This window comes from Octodon degus, unplaced genomic scaffold (assembly GCF_000260255.1).
Source record: "Octodon degus isolate 3935 unplaced genomic scaffold, OctDeg1.0 scaffold00024, whole genome shotgun sequence".
In the NCBI taxonomy this organism is placed as follows: Eukaryota; Metazoa; Chordata; class Mammalia; order Rodentia; family Octodontidae; genus Octodon; species Octodon degus.
In genome coordinates, this window is record NW_004524600.1 from 2224741 (window position 1) to 2243410 (window position 18670).

The following is an 18670-nucleotide window of genomic DNA, read 5'->3' on the forward strand; positions in this document are numbered from 1 at the left end:
AAAAAAAAAAAAAAAAAAAAAAAAAAAAAAAAAGAAAAAAGAAAGAAAGAAAAAAGAAGAAAGAAAAAATGATGTGTCCAAAGTAACAGTGATGGTTAGCTGCCCAGCTGGAATGAGATTCTGGGTATTCTGGTAATCCTTCTTCTACTATTACTCTTTAATTGGGAATACTTTGGTATATTTCATTCTGATACATCAATAGAGAAATCAATAGAAACAGGTATATGCATACATGAATACATGGATGTGCATGTACATATGTGTATCACCTATAGATACATACATATATACGTGTATATATATATACACATATGACCTCTTCCAGCCTTTTTAAAATTATTTTTGGTTTAGTTTTTCGCCTTCTTACCTGACTACTTACCAACCAGATAGATGTAAAGCCCTAGGCAGACACAAAGAATTTTATTTTTCTTGGAGCCTAATGAAGTTCAAAATCGTGTATTCAGACAGTGGGCATCAACTCTGCAATAGTGTCATAGAGAATTTTAGACTTCAATATGTAAGCTACTCTAACCTATTTGATAAGACAGCTTCAAGTAGAATTCATGCCAACCTGTTCTATTCAGCCTTAGATTAAGAATTTTGGGGGACTGTTTTTTTGTTTTTTTTTTTTTAATGATCACATTCTGGTAGACTATTTAGGCATTATTAGCCTGTGCTTCACAGGAGACACTATGGAAGAGAATAGAAAAACAGCAGGCGAGCTTTGGCTTCGGGGCCAAGGTTATGTAAGGTACTTTTGGAAAAATAAACTTTACTGATAAGTGGTGGATTAAGTTGTCATTTCTAGTCTAGGAAAGGGACATGTAGGGTATGTGGTGTCAGCATAGAGTTGATCAGCGACTTCAGTAAAGGCCAGCCAATCCTCAGCATAAGCCTGGAGCATAAGAATAAGCCCATTCTCGGCCATGACATACGGCACATCTCTGCAACTGAAGAATTGTTGAAGTGGGATTTCCAGTCTGGGGATATGAAGCAGAGCTAGAGATAAGGAGGCTATAGGCTAGCAAAGCCCAAAGCTAAAATCTGTCTGATTGAAGACACGGAAAGAAATGAATCAGAGAGAATGAAAGCAAACTTGTTTTCAGAGTGTAAGTGGTGAACCGAGATTTGACACCAATAGGGATGATAGATTACAACTTCATGAAACATGCACATAAATTCCACTGAAAATTGGTAGGTGGGTCGCAGATCAATCAAAGTAACAAAACAAACTAAATACAAAACAGCAGCAGCAGCAGCAGCAGCAGCAGCAGCAGCAGCAGCAGCAGCAGCAGTAGCAGCAGCAGCAGCAGCTCTGTTTTGACCTTCCTCTGTCCACTACCATTTGGCTTCCTTGTTTTTCTTCATAGTAAAATTCCCTGAACAACTTATCTCTCTTTACATCCTCCACTTCATTGACCTCATTCTCAAACTCGTTGAAGGCAGCCTTTGTCCATTCTCAGTCTACTCCGGTCAGAAGTACATACTCAAATCCGCTAGCTCTGGTGCTTCCTTCTCAGCTCTTGTAGTAGAACCCGGCACTCAGGATTCACTCACTGCCCTCTCTGAAGTACTTTTTCCAGCTGACTTTAGAGGTACCATCTGTCCCCTTGTTTCCTCTCGGGTCAGTTTACTGGCTGCTCCTTCTGTCCAGTTCATGTGTGTCTTTTCATTTCCTTAATCTTTTCCTGACAGGAGCTCCACAATTCCCAGGACCTCTTGTCTTCCCTTTGTATACTTACACAGTGTACAGTTTGTGTTTCAACATGATTGTCATAGGTATAAGCAACACATTTGCACCTCTTGCCACTTTGTCCCTTTTGTCCCTGACTCCAGACTTGCATGTCCAATTGTCCACTCAGTATTGCCATTTGAATGTTCAATAGACGCTTAGGAAGGCTGGCACTGAGTTTGTTCTGTTAGTTGACCTTCCTTTGCCGTGATGATATGCCTTAGTAAAGGAACCTTAAAGTGGGAAAGGTATACTTTGGCTCTTAATTTCAGCAGTTTGTCATGGTTGGCTGGCTCTTTGGGGCCTGAGGTAACGCAGGATGTCTTGGTGAGAATATATGGAGGACCAAAGCTACTTGCCACATGGTGGCAGAGCAGTCAGAGAAAGGAAGGATCAGGGTCCTGAATCCCCTTCATGGCATACCCACAGTGACCTTATTTCCTTGTGGAAGTCTCCACCTCCTAATGGTTCCACCACTTCTTTATAGTGTCACACACTGGCTACCAGGCTTTTAGCGTACAGGCCCTTGGGGGACATTCAGAGTCCAGACCTTAACATCCTCACCACCAAGTCTGCTATGATCCTCCTTCCCCATTCCTCCTGTGCTTTAGAAAGTCACAGAGTTGTCCTGGACATCACTCACTGGTCTTTGTCCTTCCTGGAGAGTCCTGGGGCTGTCACCTCTCTCCTATGGTGACCTGAGTCACTCTCATGAGAGTCCTCATGGGCTCACCTTTCACCTGGCTCATTGCACTAGCTTACCACACCCTTCTGCCTCCATGTGCTGGGTGGTCTACAGTGTACAGCTGCCACAGCCATCCACTGGATGTAAGTCCCCAGAGGAATCCTCCCACTATGACCTTGCATCTCAGCGTGAACGCCACAGCGCCTCAAATGTCCCTCCAGACACTGTTGTGGCTTCTGGCTCCTGACCCACTCTGCTCCAGCCTCCCTGCCTCCTTTCCATCCTGCTTCCCTGGGCTTCTGGGCTTTCTGTCCCTCTGCCCGGAGTGCTCTTTCCTGGAACCATATGAGCTCCTAGGTCAAGTGTAGCCTTCATTATGCCTGAGCTTTCTTTCAGCACCTTCCCCTCTGCTCCCTTTCTCTTTCTCTCTCTCTCTGTCTCTGTCTCTGTCTCTCTGTCTCTCTGTCTCTCTGTCTCTCTATCTCTCTCAATTTCTGTTTTGACATAGTATGTTCACTTTCTAGCACATTTACTTTTCTTATTCATCCCTTTCTGCTGCTATATAAGCTCCATGAGAGCAGGGATCTGTTGAGTTGCTTCTGTTTGGTTCATCGCTGTGTCCACTGGGCCTGGAAAGGAAGTGGTGCAGATGAGTTATTCATAAGTGTTTATTGCATCCATCGGTGATCAGTGAAAGTACAGCCTGCCTAGGAAGGCCAAGACATAGGGAGTAAATGCTAAATGACCTTGAATACCCATCTTTTATCTTAAAAGCATACTTCTTACATTTTATTTCACAGTGTATGATTATTTTTTATGGAATATTTAAATGACTTAGAATTACCGAAATAGAAGCTTCCAGAAGATGACTCTTCATTATTATGTGGTCTTCAGAAGAAGCCCACCTCCACCCCCAGCTTGTGGCCATGTCCTACTCTGTAGCATTTGGGAAGAACATTCTAAGTCGTCCTGGGTATTGAGGATGACTGAAACATAAGGTCCCAAGAAAACAAAATGCTCAGGTGTGCAGTGTTGTTGATAAGGCAGAATAGAGTAAGTACAATTTCATCTTAAAGCTCCTTGCTTACCTTAAAATTTCAGTATTTGCTTTAGTGTTTTCACCGCCAGCCACGTAAACCCTGGTCTGGAGAAGGACAGCCTTAGAGAAGGACTTCTCCCGGTGTTTTAGTTTGGAAACTGATACAGTGAAATAGTCTACAACTATTGTTAAAAGGGAGCCTGAAAGCTAGATTGAACTTAAAAAAAAAGGGACTAATGTCAGATTTTAAAATGTAGCAGAATTTTAGATTATTTTGATATATATTAAAAATGATATAAAAGATGCAGGTTTGGTTCCTGTTTTTATTTCTCAGTGAACTTGGCAAATTAGTTAACTTGGCTAAAGTTAACTTAACTTGGCTAAAGTCTCTTCACAAATCCCATGAAACAGGGATGACTATGCAAGCTATGAAGGTTCTGTGTCCCTGGCACCTGGCATAGTAAACCCTTCTCCTTCCCTCCAGGTGTCAGTGTACTTTGAGTATCAAAATTTTGAATTCCTGTAAATTAGGAAATGTAAGCTGCACTTATTAGTACTATACATTTTTCTCCTGTAAGTTCTGTAAGTCATTAGCTAAAATCCTGTCAGATTTGTGCAGAATCATGAGTTAAAACTCCAGCAGTACTTGTTTAATTTTACCTGCAAGCCCCAGGACAACTTATATTGTAGCCAGAAGATATAAACGTACAGAAATGAACTCTGAAATAGGGAACACCTCTCTCTGAGGTAGAAAGTTACACTTGTATGAGAGTGGGAAAAACACCTATTTAAATGAGTGAGAAACATGTGGTGCAAGCCTGTTCGTTTTTCAACTCAAATGAAACAGTGTATAATGAAGAACTATTTTGCCAAGAATAACTTGGTATGGCCTCCATGGTATATTTTGGTCACGAAGCACGTTGCGAGTCTGGAGGGCAGTGTCTGCTTCCAATTTGCTGAGGTGGTGCCTTATTCACAGGTCCCCGCGCCTGCGGGAAGCCGTGTATTTGTGCTTGAGCCTCCAGACCGGATCTCCGCCGGTGCTGTACTGTGCTGTGCCGCGCCGTGGTGGGCACTGCTGGCCCAGGCCTCAGCTTGCCTGTTGTGGGATGGCGCAAGCTCATAAAAGTTAATGAAGAGAGGTTATTGAAAGGTCACGCTAATAGTTTTGAATAACATATTCATACATTACAGGAGAGGGTTATTTCCAAGTCATGCTAATGATTTTGAGTCTTTGGTTCTGCCTGTCACCCCAACAATGCAAGGTTTCTTGAGACGGGGGTGTTGGACAAATTGGAGGAGTTTGAGGGAGGAGACTTGGGAGAAAAAGCAGAGTGGGATGGAACATTGGAGGGATGTAGAGCTGGAGATCGAGATATCTCTATATGTATAAAATTTGTGTTCAGAAGAGCTTGGGTGGAAATTTTGAAATACATTTTGATAATTTCTAGGAGAAAAGGGAAATGTTTTATATTTACCAGGATTATTTCATTTTAGACTATATGGAATCTATGATTTTGCTTGAAATTTTATTTTTTAAACCTCTGAAATGTTTTCAGTTTCTATTGAGCTAGGCTGCTCAGTTTTCTTGACATTCCAAAAAACATACCAGTAATACTTGTGGGATGATTGGTCTCACCACCTCTTTTATAAGCTCAGTGCTGTTGAAACTGTCGCATTCCCCCATAGTGATTGGCTGTGTGGTCCCCAACTCCGAGCACAATGGATGAAGCATCTTGGGGGGGGGGGCTGTCATTTCTCATGTAGGTTTCCATGTAGCACCAAGCAACAGAATGATAAATAGCTACATGGGGCAGTGGGGGTGGGACTTCCAGCATTTTTGTGGCATCACTGAGCGGAGGGCTTTTGTGTTACTTAATTTTCCCCAAGTATCTGCCAATACTTAGGACATTTCCTCTCTTTAGCAAGACTACCTCCCACACTGATCTTTGACTTGGTGCCCATTACTTTGGTCATAATGGCCTGAAGGGATGGTTCTCCTTTCTGGGCCTTGGTTGAGGTTGGGGAGGCAGAGGCAGAGGGCAGTTGACATCACAGTTTCACCAGCTTTGCCACTGCCACCTCCTTCTCCTTCCCCCTCCTTTTTTTTTTTTTTATGTATTTGGTACAGGGTCTTGCTATGCGGCTGTCTCATAGTGATCCTCCTGTTTCAGCCTCCCCAGTGATAGGATTACAGACATACGCCACCATGCCTGGTCTCGGTGACCAGCTCAACATGCCCAGGGTGGGGCCGACACAGCATGTGGTACTGGGGATCGAAGCCAGGTCCGTGGGCTTGCCTAGGCAGGTGCTTAGACTGCTAAGCTATCTCCATGGTCCTGTCTTTCACTTCTTACTCTTCCTGCCCAACCTACCAAACATTGTCCCCAACATGGTGATCATGCCCTCCAATATTACACCCTTTCCTTGAACAAGCTGTGGTTTTCCTCTACTGTATTCAGTAATTTATGGACTCTGCAAGCTGTCGGAAGCCTGGATATGCAGGGATGCTGTTTTGTTGCCTGGAATTCCCTTCTCCTGTTCATCTGCCAGAATCCCCCACTTATTCCTCAGGCCCACTTAGTTATCATCTTTGTGAGGTCATCCCTAAGTTTCCTAGGAAGAATTTGAATGTCCAGTGAGTGTTTCTCTTAACCATAGAACAGAAAGGCGTGAATACTGTGGGCATAACGGTGGTGCCTAGAACTACACCTTAATGCTAATGGTCCTTTTTGCTGTCTGGCTCTTTCTGTTTCTAACCAAAGTATGTGTCTTGAGTGATGACTTCTGGAATCTTTTCAAGGGTTTTGTTGCCTTTAGGTCTTGTCAGAACAGATGTCCCTCATTTTCATGAAACTCTCACTTAAACATTTAAGTCATTGTTTTGCTACTTTTTAATATTGCTACTCGAGATTACCTTTATTCCATTACCCTGTATACAGGCAAACACTGGAGCACACACAAGAATTTAGTTTCATTAATAACTTCCTCGGCATGAATTATACTTCTGCCCTTTTGGCTCTCTGAGCAGCACCATGGCGGTAGGCAAGAACAAGCGCCTTACGAAAGGCGGCAAAAAAGGAGCCAAGAAGAAAGTGGTTGATCCATTTTCTAAAAAAGACTGGTATGATGTGAAGGCTCCGGCTATGTTCAACATAAGAAATATTGGAAAAACACTCGTCACCAGAACCCAAGGAACCAAAATTGCATCTGATGGGCTCAAAGGTCGTGTGTTTGAAGTGAGCCTTGCTGACCTGCAGAATGATGAAGTTGCCTTTAGAAAATTCAAGCTAATTACTGAAGATGTTCAGGGCAAAAACTGCCTGACTAACTTCCATGGCATGGACCTCACCCGGGACAAAATGTGTTCCATGGTCAAAAAATGGCAGACCATGATCGAAGCTCATGTTAATGTCAAGACTACCGATGGTTATTTGCTTCGACTGTTCTGTGTTGGCTTTACTAAAAAACGCAACAATCAGATACGGAAGACCTCTTACGCTCAGCACCAGCAGGTCCGCCAGATCCGGAAGAAGATGATGGAAATCATGACCCGGGAGGTGCAGACAAATGACTTGAAGGAAGTGGTCAATAAACTGATTCCAGACAGTATTGGGAAAGACATAGAAAAGGCTTGCCAATCTACCCTCTTCATGATGTCTTCGTCAGAAAAGTAAAAATGCTGAAGAAGCCCAAGTTTGAATTGGGAAAACTCATGGAGCTTCATGGTGAAGGTAGCAGCTCTGGAAAGGCTACTGGAGATGAGACTGGAGCTAAAGTTGAACGAGCTGATGGATATGAACCACCAGTGCAAGAGTCCGTTTAAGATCCAGATTTTTAATAGTGATAAATAAAGTCCTATTTGTAAAAAAAAAAAAAAAAAAAAAAAAAACTTCCTCTCCCTGGATGCACTCTGCTTTTTTTCTGTTCTGCCTTTTGCATATAGTATCTCCTCGACTCTATCTTAATTCTCTTCTATTCTGTCCTCATATCAATTTGTTAAAGGAATCGGATTCCCCCAACCAGGGATTGTTACCCATAGTTGATCAAACTATGGTAGTGTGAAGATGTTAGGGTTTTTATAAAACAGGTGTGAGTTATAAATCCCTACTCGTACTAAGTTGATTTACCAAGGTGATAAACTGTGCAGAATGCTGGGCCGCGCTCTCTGTGGAATTTATGACTTCCCGCAGTTGAGCATCAGCCATGCTTGCCCACTGAGATCCTACTCCCCAGGCATTCCGAGCTGCAGCCTGCTTTGTCCATTCATCCATCAATGTGCCTTTGGAAGGAGTCCTGCAGCAGTGAAAGGGAACCAGTGGAGCTCAACAAAGGACTTTGGCCTTTGAGGCCTTTGGCAGCAGCTTGCTTTCTGCCCACTCTATTTGTAGGGATTACTCTTCCTAAGCACTATTCCTATGGAGACAGATGTTCCTTTTGCTTGCTTCTTTGTACAAATTGGCTTCAAGTCTTATAATTAGAACTGGGCTCCTTCAAGTCTTGGTATTCAATTCATGTATTTGCAGTGCAGTTCACTGCCTTGAGGGGCAGGCTCTGGCAATATTTACAGAGTTCAAACGTGGGTCCTTGACAAAACTGAATGCATTCGTTTCAGATTTTGAGGCATATTTGTTCTTTTGATGTTGGTATTACAAATTAGGTAGTTTTGTATCCTATAATTTGTGGAATTAAAATCAGATACATGCCAACAATAGAACTAAGAAAATTTCAAATGTTCCTATAAATATATTTAATATCTAGTGATTACTAGTGAACATTACAATAAATCTGATATCACAGTACACAAAATTAGCTTTATAACTCAAAGTTAATAATAGTACTGTGTCGCCTTTCACACTTTTTCAGGTGGTTTCACGTCTATTTTCACACTTGATTCTCAATCTGTGAAATAGGTGAGGTGCATATATTTATCCTCAAGTTCCAAGCAGGCAAAATAAAGTCCAGAAAATGTAAGCAGTTGGCCCAGAGTCTCAGAGGCTGTACAGGAGGCAGCTTGACCCGTGGTCTCTGACACTAGACAGACTCCATTCTGAGACACATCTCCTTGATGGCTGACGCTCCTCCGTCACTTTGCCCAGTACAGGAAGCTGAGTCGGTGCTGGGATGCTTGCCCCTTTGTTTAGCTGGCTCTTGTCTCTGCCTAAAGATTTGCTGTGGGCAGTGAAGAGGGCCCTGGGTGAGTACAAAAATTTCGCAGGAATTCTGTGAATGCTCTTGGTAGCTCCTGGTGGTAGGACCTGAGTTCCTGTCTAGCCTCATCATAAATCTGCCTCTGTGCAGTGGTCCCAGCGCTGCTCAGCCCCGCCAGGCCCTCCTGCCAGCACCCTCACAGCACCATCTGCCTGCCTGGGCTTCCTCCTGTTTTCCATTTCTACAGCCTGCTCATTCTTGATGCAGCAGAGCCCAGGATTTGAGTTACCTGTTGCAGACATGGTACTCCTGGGAATAGACTTGGAGAGAATAACCCATCCAGGTACCCGTGCTCAAGGTGGATGAAGATAAGGCAAGTCTTGAATTTTCTCCTGGAAGGAACTTTCCTCTGGCTTTCAATGGGTCATTGATATAATTGCCAGTCAGTGCAGCTAACTTTAAAGTATTTTACTGCAAGTTACTATACATAATGTGTATTCTTGTTATTTCCAGAGACCAGGTCCTTTTTAGCTATTCCTTTAAAAAAAAAAAAAAAAAAAAAAAAACAATCTGGAAATCTATTGTTTTCATTTTCAGCCCCCTTTCAATCAACAACAAAAAATTTTATACTTGACTATTATAAAATTACTTTAGTAAAAGAGTTGGGGCTAGAGGTTACTGAAAATTGGATTTATTCTCTTAGTTCTGCACAAAAATGATAGCTGGTACATGCCTGATAAATACTGATTCGATTTGTCAAAGTGCTAAAGGACAGTAATTACAATAATTACCTTTCCTGTTGATATATTTTTCAAAAATATTGCACGTGTACTTCTTGCTACACAGTTTAGGTCTGTTCTTGGGTTTTGCCTTTTTGTGGTTAGCTTTGACCAGAGATGTTGCGCAGCTGGCCAGCATCAGGCCTCTGTAAAGCTGTCCATCATTCTGTGCTTCCCTCACTGCCTGGATGCCCCCATCCGGGCTCTTCTGTCTTTGTCATGGCTGTACATCCTCCTGGTGTGTAGCAGGCTTTCAGCTGTGCCCCATAGAGAAGATTCCTGCTTTCAGTGGGGGTCCAAATCAGCCTTTCAACATGGTGGTGGTGTTTTGTTTGTTTGTTTATTTTTGCTGGCTCAGCCCACCCTGAGGGTAGGGCTGGTGCTGCCTGCGATCCCCTGCTCCTGCCTAAGCATGCCTAAGCAGGCACTTTCCACCACTGAGCTAACTCGCAGGCTCCAGCCTTTCAACATGTAAAGTTGCTTTCATCCAGTGCTACAGGTGTTCCCTGAGCCTAGGGTCCATGGTGTCTAGCAAAGGGTGAAGTCTCATGCTGTGACTCTTGAAATAGCACATGAAGTAAAAGATTAAGCTATTGAATTTCAAATGTAGAATGATGCCTTTAGGTCCTAACCTGCTGCTGGTGCGTAGCTCCCCCACCTTAGGGCTCTTTTCAGGGGCTCACGCCCTGGCCTTTGTGTTTCTGGGAGCATTTGACAGAGAGAGGTCAGGAGCCCTTCCCCTTAGCGTCTTCACCAGACATTGGTCTTGACAAAAGTAAATAAATGCATAGACTCACTCTGATAATCTCATTTAGGAGGCACTAGTCCCTTTAACTTCCTATGTTAAAAAATACATAAAAAGTGGAAGAGAAAAGACAGCACCTGAGGCTTGGAATTTTTCAAACACGGGTCTTTCCATCTGGCTCCAGTGTCAGAGTTGGAGGCCGGCAAGCGCATGGCTCTTTCCTCCTCGAGACGCGTGGGAGAGCTGCCCGTGATGAAGTAAGTGGCCAGGGCATGGCAGGCTCCATTTCAGCCTCATTAGTTAGATGCTGGCCTCGGTTTAATAGGCTCTAATGAGCTATGAGATTTCCTGCTGCTGACCAAGTAGAAAGGCTATTTGACTTTTTCTTCTCCGACTTGAAATGTGTGTGGATCAACTCAAACAGGAGACTTATCTTTGGCCTTTTAAAAGGAATTTAAGTCTGGTGCCATTGCTTTCTCTCTCATTAACTTCCAAAGCTATTATTGAACCCACCAGAAAATATATACAATAATAAGCCCATGAAAATATGTTCAATGTGAGTAATCCTTCGGGAAGTGTGAATAAACCGCACAGAGAGGCCATACCTACTCATTAGGATGACTGCTATCAAACATAAAAACCAAAAAAAACACCCAGGAAAGAAGTACTGAGGAGGATGGGGCAGTCTTGGAACCTTCACGTACTGTGAGTGGGAATGTAGAGCGGGGCTGCCCTCATGGAAAACAGTGTGGCACTTCCTCCAAGTATTGGAAATAAACTAACCTGATGACCTAGAACTTTCACTTGTGGGTACAGACCCATAGAATAGAAAGCAATGTCTCAAAGCAATATCTCCTGTCCATATTGAGGAGCAGCGTTATTCACAATAGCCAAGAGATGGAAGCACACCGAGCGTCCGCCCATAGATGAATGAATACATAAAACGTGGCTTGTGTATGTAGTGGCATGTTGTTGTGTCTTAGTGGGGAAGGAAATCCTGTCGTGCTACTACACGGATGAACCTTGAGGACATCACGCTTTATGTAAACAACTAGCCACAGAAGGGCCAACAGTGTGTTATTCTATCACTGGGTACTTAGAGTTGTAAAATTCATACATCAAAAGTAGAGTGGAGATTGCCAATGCCTGGGCGAAATGGGAGCAGGAAGTTGCTGTTCCTCTGGTAGAATTTCAGATTTGTGAAAGGAAAGAGCTCTGGAGGTGGGTGACGGTATGGTAGTGCAAGAATGTGGGAGTATGCTTAACGCTGTGGAGCTATATGCTTGTAAGATGGTTAATTTTATAACTTTGCCACAGTAGACGCTAAAGAAAGGAACTGTAAAGTAGCTTTTCATCACTCTTCACTGTGCATTCTGGGCCTGAGGAGACCAGGAAGGCTTTGTCTCTGTGCAGTGAATGTCACCCCATGGCAGCCCCATCCCAGCCCTCCCTTCTCTCTCAGAAAAGGCTGCTCACTCTAACACGTGCTTGAGAACATTTTTAATGCCATTGGTGAGGTCAGCTTCTGTCACCAAACTTATTTCAGCCAAGGCCAGTTCACTGTGGTTTTCACATTTGGGGCTTTGTTTTTCCTGCTTAGTCAAGTAGAGAACAAAGGGCCACCGCTGTCCCATCAGGAGCCCCCCCCCCCCCCCCCCCCGCTGCAGCTTGTCAGCAGGTGAGTCTCGGGGCTGTGTGTCTGGTGGTGGCAGGGATGAGCCAAGCATGACTCACCTGAGCACTCTCACCTGCTCTCACACAAAGACAGGTGTTTCACTGCAGGCCAATGCTGAGCTGGTGCCTTCAAGAGACTCGAGGAACAGACAGCGCTGACTTCCGTTGCCTCTTCCGGGCAACCCTGTTGAGTCAGGCAGCTTGCAGACATCTCACATATTATCTTGACAGTGATTCTGGACACCAGATAATCTGCATGTAAAATGCTTGATAGCATTTTCTTGTATTTGTTTTGCAGGATTGCTTCGAGGAATACCTGGATTAATTTCCCATGCTTTTTAAGTGTGCTGCGCTGCTCCCAAGGCCATGTAAAGTTGGCTGACCACTAACCTCTCTCTGAGCAAAAGCCAGATCCCAGGTAATCCCAGCTCACCTACCTGCAGTTCATAGCAAGTGCATCCCTGTGTTCAGGTAATAATAATGGCTTATAAGAGTAGGAGGTTATCTGCATGACTGGCAATGTCAGAAGTTGTTGACTTGAGCCGTTTACAGCTCAGCATATTACTATGGCTTTACTTTTTATACTTCATTTTTATACTTTTCTGCTGGATGGTTAAGACCAAGATAAAGCAAGACCTATATAACAAAAAATGTAACTTTTGTATCTGACAAGTTCAGTCAGATCCCCTCAGGATTTACCCCGAAACCCTGTACCTCAGTTGTAGATATTTTGTCAGTGTCAGCCATTATAGACTACTGGTCTATATTGGATTACTTTGCAGAATTCATGCACCTACAATATATGAATGACAGTGGAATACCCATCTCTGACAAAAGTAAACAAAAAAGGGGGACATAAATAAAGGACCATTTTATAGTGAAAAAATATGTCTGTATATACAAAATAGTTAGCATAGATATACAACTACTTTCTCTTAGTTCAATAAGAAAGTTTGAACTAATCATGCTTAGACAAGATGTCATGTCTGTATCTTGTACTATGAATACTACAAAGACAACAATATGCAATGTATTAATTATTATAGCTGTCCTAACCTGTTTTGAAACTGTCTCATTGCAACTTCTTTCTCAATAAAATTAAATAAAAACAAAAAATGGCTTAATTATTTGGTCCTGTCATATTTTTAAAAATTTGATAACTGCCACCAAAGAAAAGCCAATCCATTTGACTTCTGTTTTGCACCTGTAGATCCTTAGAATATGAAAGAACTTAAAAGCCTACTAGCTTTGCCTGGGAACCTAGCTGGAGACGCCAGCTCCAACTTGCCATGCTAAGAAAGGAAAATGGGGCAAGGTTTGGAGTGGGTGTCACTTTGCACTTGGCTTCACTGGGTCTGAGAAGGGGCTTTGTTCTGCTGTGCACACTCTAACCAGTCTACTGTGGATGTGCCTCTCCTTATGCTGTGAAGTGAGGGTGCTTGATGGCTTTGCACCGCTCTGGAGAGTCACTTTATGAAAATATTTTTATGTCCCAAATGGAAGCTCTTAATATGATCCTTTTTTTTTTCAATTTCAGCTTTGTTTTTGAGAACTTATATTACTGGTCTCTTGTGATATTCATACTCTGTGGTATGTGAGGACTCCTAGAGTCTAGTACCTGGGTTGTGTTATTACAAATGGAGCTTTTGTGAAAAGTCTTTTATGAAATCAGCCTTCTGTATCCAGGGGTCGTGCACCCACAGATTCAGCCATCTACAGCTTGAATGCACTTTTTTTTTATTGTATCTACTAAACATGTGCAGATATTTCTCGTCTTTACTTCCCAAACAATTAAAATATAGAACGGTTATTTACATGGCAATTACATGGTATTAGGTATTATAAGTAATCAACAGGTGATTTAAAGTGTTTGGGAAGCTATGCATAGATTATATGCAGATACAGTGATACCTTGGAGCCAAAAACAGATTGTTTTGGCTCAGAAGGGTAGCAAATCACAAGGAAATTGGTTCCAGTTTGTATGTCAAATACCAAATAAATGTTGCGTACAAGGACAACATTTTTCATTAAAATGTGTTGAGTACCAAATTTTGCAAGTTTCAAAGCAATAGAGACCAAGGTATGAGTACACTACCATGCCATTATAAATAAAGGACTTAGGCATGGAGGGTTTTGGTGTCTGATTCCCCAATATTAATGGGTCATGAGCTCTGTAGTCACTTACATGAAATGTGTCTCTCTGGTCAATGAAAGACTGTGTGTCTGGACTGACATTTTAAAGACTGGAAGAGCTAACAACTCACTCTGCCTTAACTTTTCTTTTCAGGAATTGTCAGTTCAAAACCTGCCACCACCAAGCCTGAGAGAGATCTCTACCTTCAGGCGATTTTTATACTTGTGCAAGTCTGCAATGACATTGTACTACAAATAATGTGTTTAAAATAGCCCATGGGTGTGCAGCAGTAGCCTTGTGCAACAAGGGGAGCCAACTCAGTAAGTAACTCTTGTCTCTACTTGTGAACTGGGTCAGGCACAGAAGAAAGTTGTTTCCTATACGATGCACAAAGAGGTTATTTTTTAGAAAGTCTAGTGATAATGGGATGTGATTTAGGTGATGGCTTTTACTGATGTGGCTGTACTTAATTTAGGTTAAAATGGGCAACTCCGAGAGTCAGTACACCCTTCAAGGATCTAAAAATCATAGCAATACTGTTACTGGTGCTAAGCAAAAGCCTTGCTCCCTGAAAATACGTAGCATTCATGCAAAGGACGAGAAGTCGCTGCACGGATGGACTCACGGAAGCAGTGGAGCAGGGTATAAGTCCAGGTCCCTGGCCCGCAGCTGCCTTTCTCACTTCAAGAGTCATCAGCCTTATGCGTCAAGACTCAGTGGGCCCACGTGCAAAGTGTCCAAAGGCATCACCTATGCCAAGCACAGGACAAGCACCTCAGGAAATGATTTCCAGGGCAACAGAGCTGCTTTCTCATCAGAGAACAGCTTCCACTACGATGACCACAAGCCAGCAGACAACCGCATCACCTCGCGAGACTGCAATGGACACCTTCTCAACTGCTATGGGAGAAACGAGAGTGCTACCCCCACTGCCCCAGGTGAAGACCGCCGTAGCCCCAGAGTGCTCATCAAGACACTGGGGAAGCTGGATGGGTGTTTAAGGGTCGAGTTCCACAATGGTGCTAACCACAGCAAAGGGCCTGCGGAGGACCCCAGGGGTCCAGTGCAGCTGCTGAGGTACTCACCTACATTGGCATCAGGAACCTCCCCTCTGCCAGAAGCCAGGAGGGACTCTGGTGCTGACTCCCCAGCCAGCCAGCGCCCTTCTCCCACTGACTCTCGCCTTCGTTCCAGTAAAGGCAGCTCTCTGAGCTCGGAGTCGTCCTGGTATGACTCCCCTTGGGGCAATGCAGGAGAGCTGAGCGAGGTGGAAGGCTCCTTCCTAGCTCCCAGTACGCCTGATTCCAGCCTTCAAACCAGCTTCCCACCTGATGATGTCAAAAAGCCTTTCAACCAAAGCTCTTCCCTCTCTTCCCTTCGGGATCTGTACAAAGATGCCAACTTGGGGAGCCACTCCCCCTCTGGCTTCTGCCTTTCTGATGAATATATCGATTCCCACACCAGCCTGAGCAATCGCGTCTCTTTTGCATCTGACATTGATGTGCCCTCCAGGGTGGAGCAAAGGGACCCCATCCAGTACAGTTCCTTCACCCTCCCCTGCCGGAAATCCAAAGCCTTAACCGAGGATACTACGAAGAAGGACACCCTCAAAGGCAGAATGCGACGCATCAGCGACTGGACTGGAAGCCTCTCCCGGAAGAAGAGGAAACTCCAGGTGAGGACACTGCAGAACCGAGGGGATGGTCCCTGAGTTTCCCTATCTGTTACATGGGCATGGCATTGAGGAGTTACCTGGAAGCCTAGGTAAGCGAGTGGAAGGGAAGCTCTTAGTGCAAGACCTGGTACACCTGTGCAGGTGGGGTTTTTCTTCCTTATTTGCATGAGATGCATTTTTACATTTAGCCCAAACTTCTGTCTCTCCATGTCTTAGCGGATGCAGTGAGCAAGCCAAATGCCGCAGACTAGGTGGGTTGTACTACGGGCAGATTCCTTCCTGTTCTGGAGGATGGAAAACCAGAGATCAGGGTGCCAGAATGGTCAGATGTGGGAGAGGCCCATCTTAGCTGCAGATAGCCTCCTTCTCACTTTGTGCTTGCCTAGTAGGGAAGAGAGAACCCTAGTCCCCTATAAGGACGTGTGGTGTCATCTAAATCTAATTCCCCTCCCAAGGTCCCATTGCCCAGGACCATCCCACTGGGGGTTAAGGTTCAACATAAGTATTTTGCAGGGATACAAGAATTAATCATGACACCCGGATTCCATGCTGGCCTCTCTCATGATGTATGAGCTCTGCACACCTTCTTGTAGGACCTCACCACTATCAATTAACAAGGCTGGGGAGACTCACTGGATGAATGAGTTATTGGGATTTTGATAGAGGTCTTTAAACCTAAGCAAGAAAAAAAAAAAGGTTATTTTTAGAGAAGTAGGCTCCCTGAAGTTGGTATTTCTTGGAGAAAATTTAACTTGCTCTGCTGAAGTCGGAAGGCAGCTATGCTCACCACTGTACCACCAACGCAGACTGCTGAAGTTGGTGTAGGAAAAGTTTATATCTATTGTGTAATCTGGCCACATCCTCATAGCTAGTCAGATTTTGAAAATAGTTTATATCCAGGTACATGTAATAACAAAAATATAATATTGAATAGGAAGCATAATGATAGTAATTTTCAAGTTATATAAAGTTCTATTAGGGGAACAAAGTGGCTTAGCCGCCAGGAAGAAGAATAACAGCCTGCCTTTTTAGAGTCCAGTGGCATTTGTTAGATGTTTGGGTGGTGGTTGTTTTTGCTTTTAATTATAGAAGGGAGAAAACTGTTCTCTTCATTGTGCAGTGTAAGCCAAAGAGTTGAGGCAAATTTGAATGGGCTATTAATTTCTAGTACAGTTGTCTTAGTCATTCTAGATAAATATATAAAATTGTGTTGCACTTTAAGAGTTAAAAATAATGAAACTGCCCTGAGTCAATGACTTCCGGTTCATACAGTTGACCACTGGTTACTTCCTGCTTGCCACGGTCACCAACCTGGAGACTCTGCTTGGGTGCCCATTCTGCTTCCCACAGAGGTGAAGAGCAGGTGAAAGTCATCCTGTCTCTAGGGTCTCTCCATTTTCCCAAATACAGTCATTTGCTTACTCCATAGTTATCACTTCTTACACTAAACTACAAAATAGTGGCGATTTCTTTGGCCTTTTTCTTTTGCCTCCCACTTCCCGAACAGCAATAATAGCAGAGCACGGTGGGGGCGCAGCCCCTGCAGACTCTGGCACTGCAGCCCACGCTGAAAGCTCTGCATTCTCTTGACTTGAGTGTTCCAGGGGCAGTCCATGTTCAGCTGCCAGGGACACAACTTACCTAGTGTGTCCCCTACTCGATGCTGGCCGGGAGCCAGTTACTGCCCATGTCCCACTTGCGCTGCGTGTGCCTGTGCCCTGCTGCACACACAGCTCCATGGAACCCATTGAGTTCGCTTCCCAGTTCAAGGGCTGACCACTGTTCTCACGTGCAGGCCCTCACTGCTCAGCCCAGCCCGGAGAAGTGAACCTCCTCCAGGTTTGTGTCATCTGAAGACTTAACTCTGAGGGGTTTGGGTTCCTGAAGATTTAAGAACACAATGGTTAGGAAAGCTAGAAAGGATCCCCCTTGTTAAAGACACAGAAGCTGAAGACCTGTGGAGTTTGAGGGTCCTTCCTGAAGGCACGTGCCTAGTCAGGGGGAAGGAGAAGTTTATTTTGCCTCACAGTCCATAGTCAGTTGGCTCCAAGGCAGGGTGGCATGGCAGAGGGGCATCGCGGAGGAGGAATAGTCCATGGCATGGAGGCAGGAAGCAGCAGAGGGATCCAGGGAGGGGGAGGGAGCTGCACTCTTCAGGCCACGGCCCAGTGACCCACCTCCTCCAAGCAGGCTTCACCTCCCAAGTCACCTTTGATCATAAGCTCACCAGTGACCAAGCTGCCGATGACTCCACGCATCCTGGATCCAGTCACCTTCCCGGAACCCCACCTCTGATCATGTGAGGCTTTGGGGGACATCTAGATAGAAACTGTAACAAGGACTGATGCCATTTCTATAAAACCTGGGACCTTTTCCCCTCAGCCCGTAGCCCAGGTAGTGTTGATCGCTACCATTAATTATTTGTAGCTATGGAATAATAAGATAAAATACTTAAGGGTTTTTTTAAAAAGTGGCCCATGAAGGCAGCTTTTAAATTTTGCTTGTGTTTCCACAATTGATAAATCTGTAAGTGGGAAAGGAACTAATTGTTGTTTAATTTTTTTGCAAGGATGCCACTTGTGTTGGCCAGAGCTTTATTTTCCTTTTACAATTTAAAGCAGACATCAGGATTAGATTTTTAAAAACTGCAATCTAGGCATAGGAGCAATTTGTGATACTATATCATAATAAAGCAGCAGACTACTGCCCTACCACCCTCTCCCTCTCTCTAATTCCTGCATGCCAGCAAGGTGGTGGTTCAGAGAGTCTGGCCTGATGTGTAGATGTTTGTTTTGACTTTTGAAAAAGGGATGTAAGAGAGAGCAATCTTTTATGTATAGGGCTTTGAACCTGCCCTTGCGGGAGCCTGAAAGCAGATTAATCCATAAAAAACCTACACAACTCCAGAGGAACAGCACATCAGTAAACTGGTGAGAGAGGAAAGTAAGAGAGGGAACGTGTGCTGGTGGTAATATGTGCATGAATCACACGAACTCTTCCTACTAAGAATCTTAGGTACAGTGAGACCTTGATGACCTGGTTCAACATGCAGTTGC

The 18670-nt window shown here is 44.0% G+C and overlaps 1 protein-coding gene across 1 annotated transcript in view; it reads left to right on the forward strand.

Moving 5' to 3' along the window:
• Tiam2 (T cell lymphoma invasion and metastasis 2) overlaps positions 1-18670 on the forward strand; it is a 128490-nt gene that overhangs the window by 2899 nt on the left and 106921 nt on the right. The window contains exons 2-4 of the mRNA XM_023712191.1: positions 12104-12223; positions 14093-14259; positions 14415-15614. Coding sequence (XP_023567959.1) covers positions 14421-15614 — 1194 coding nt within the window. The 5' untranslated portion in view covers positions 12104-12223; positions 14093-14259; positions 14415-14420. The remainder of the gene's footprint in view (positions 1-12103; positions 12224-14092; positions 14260-14414; positions 15615-18670) is intronic.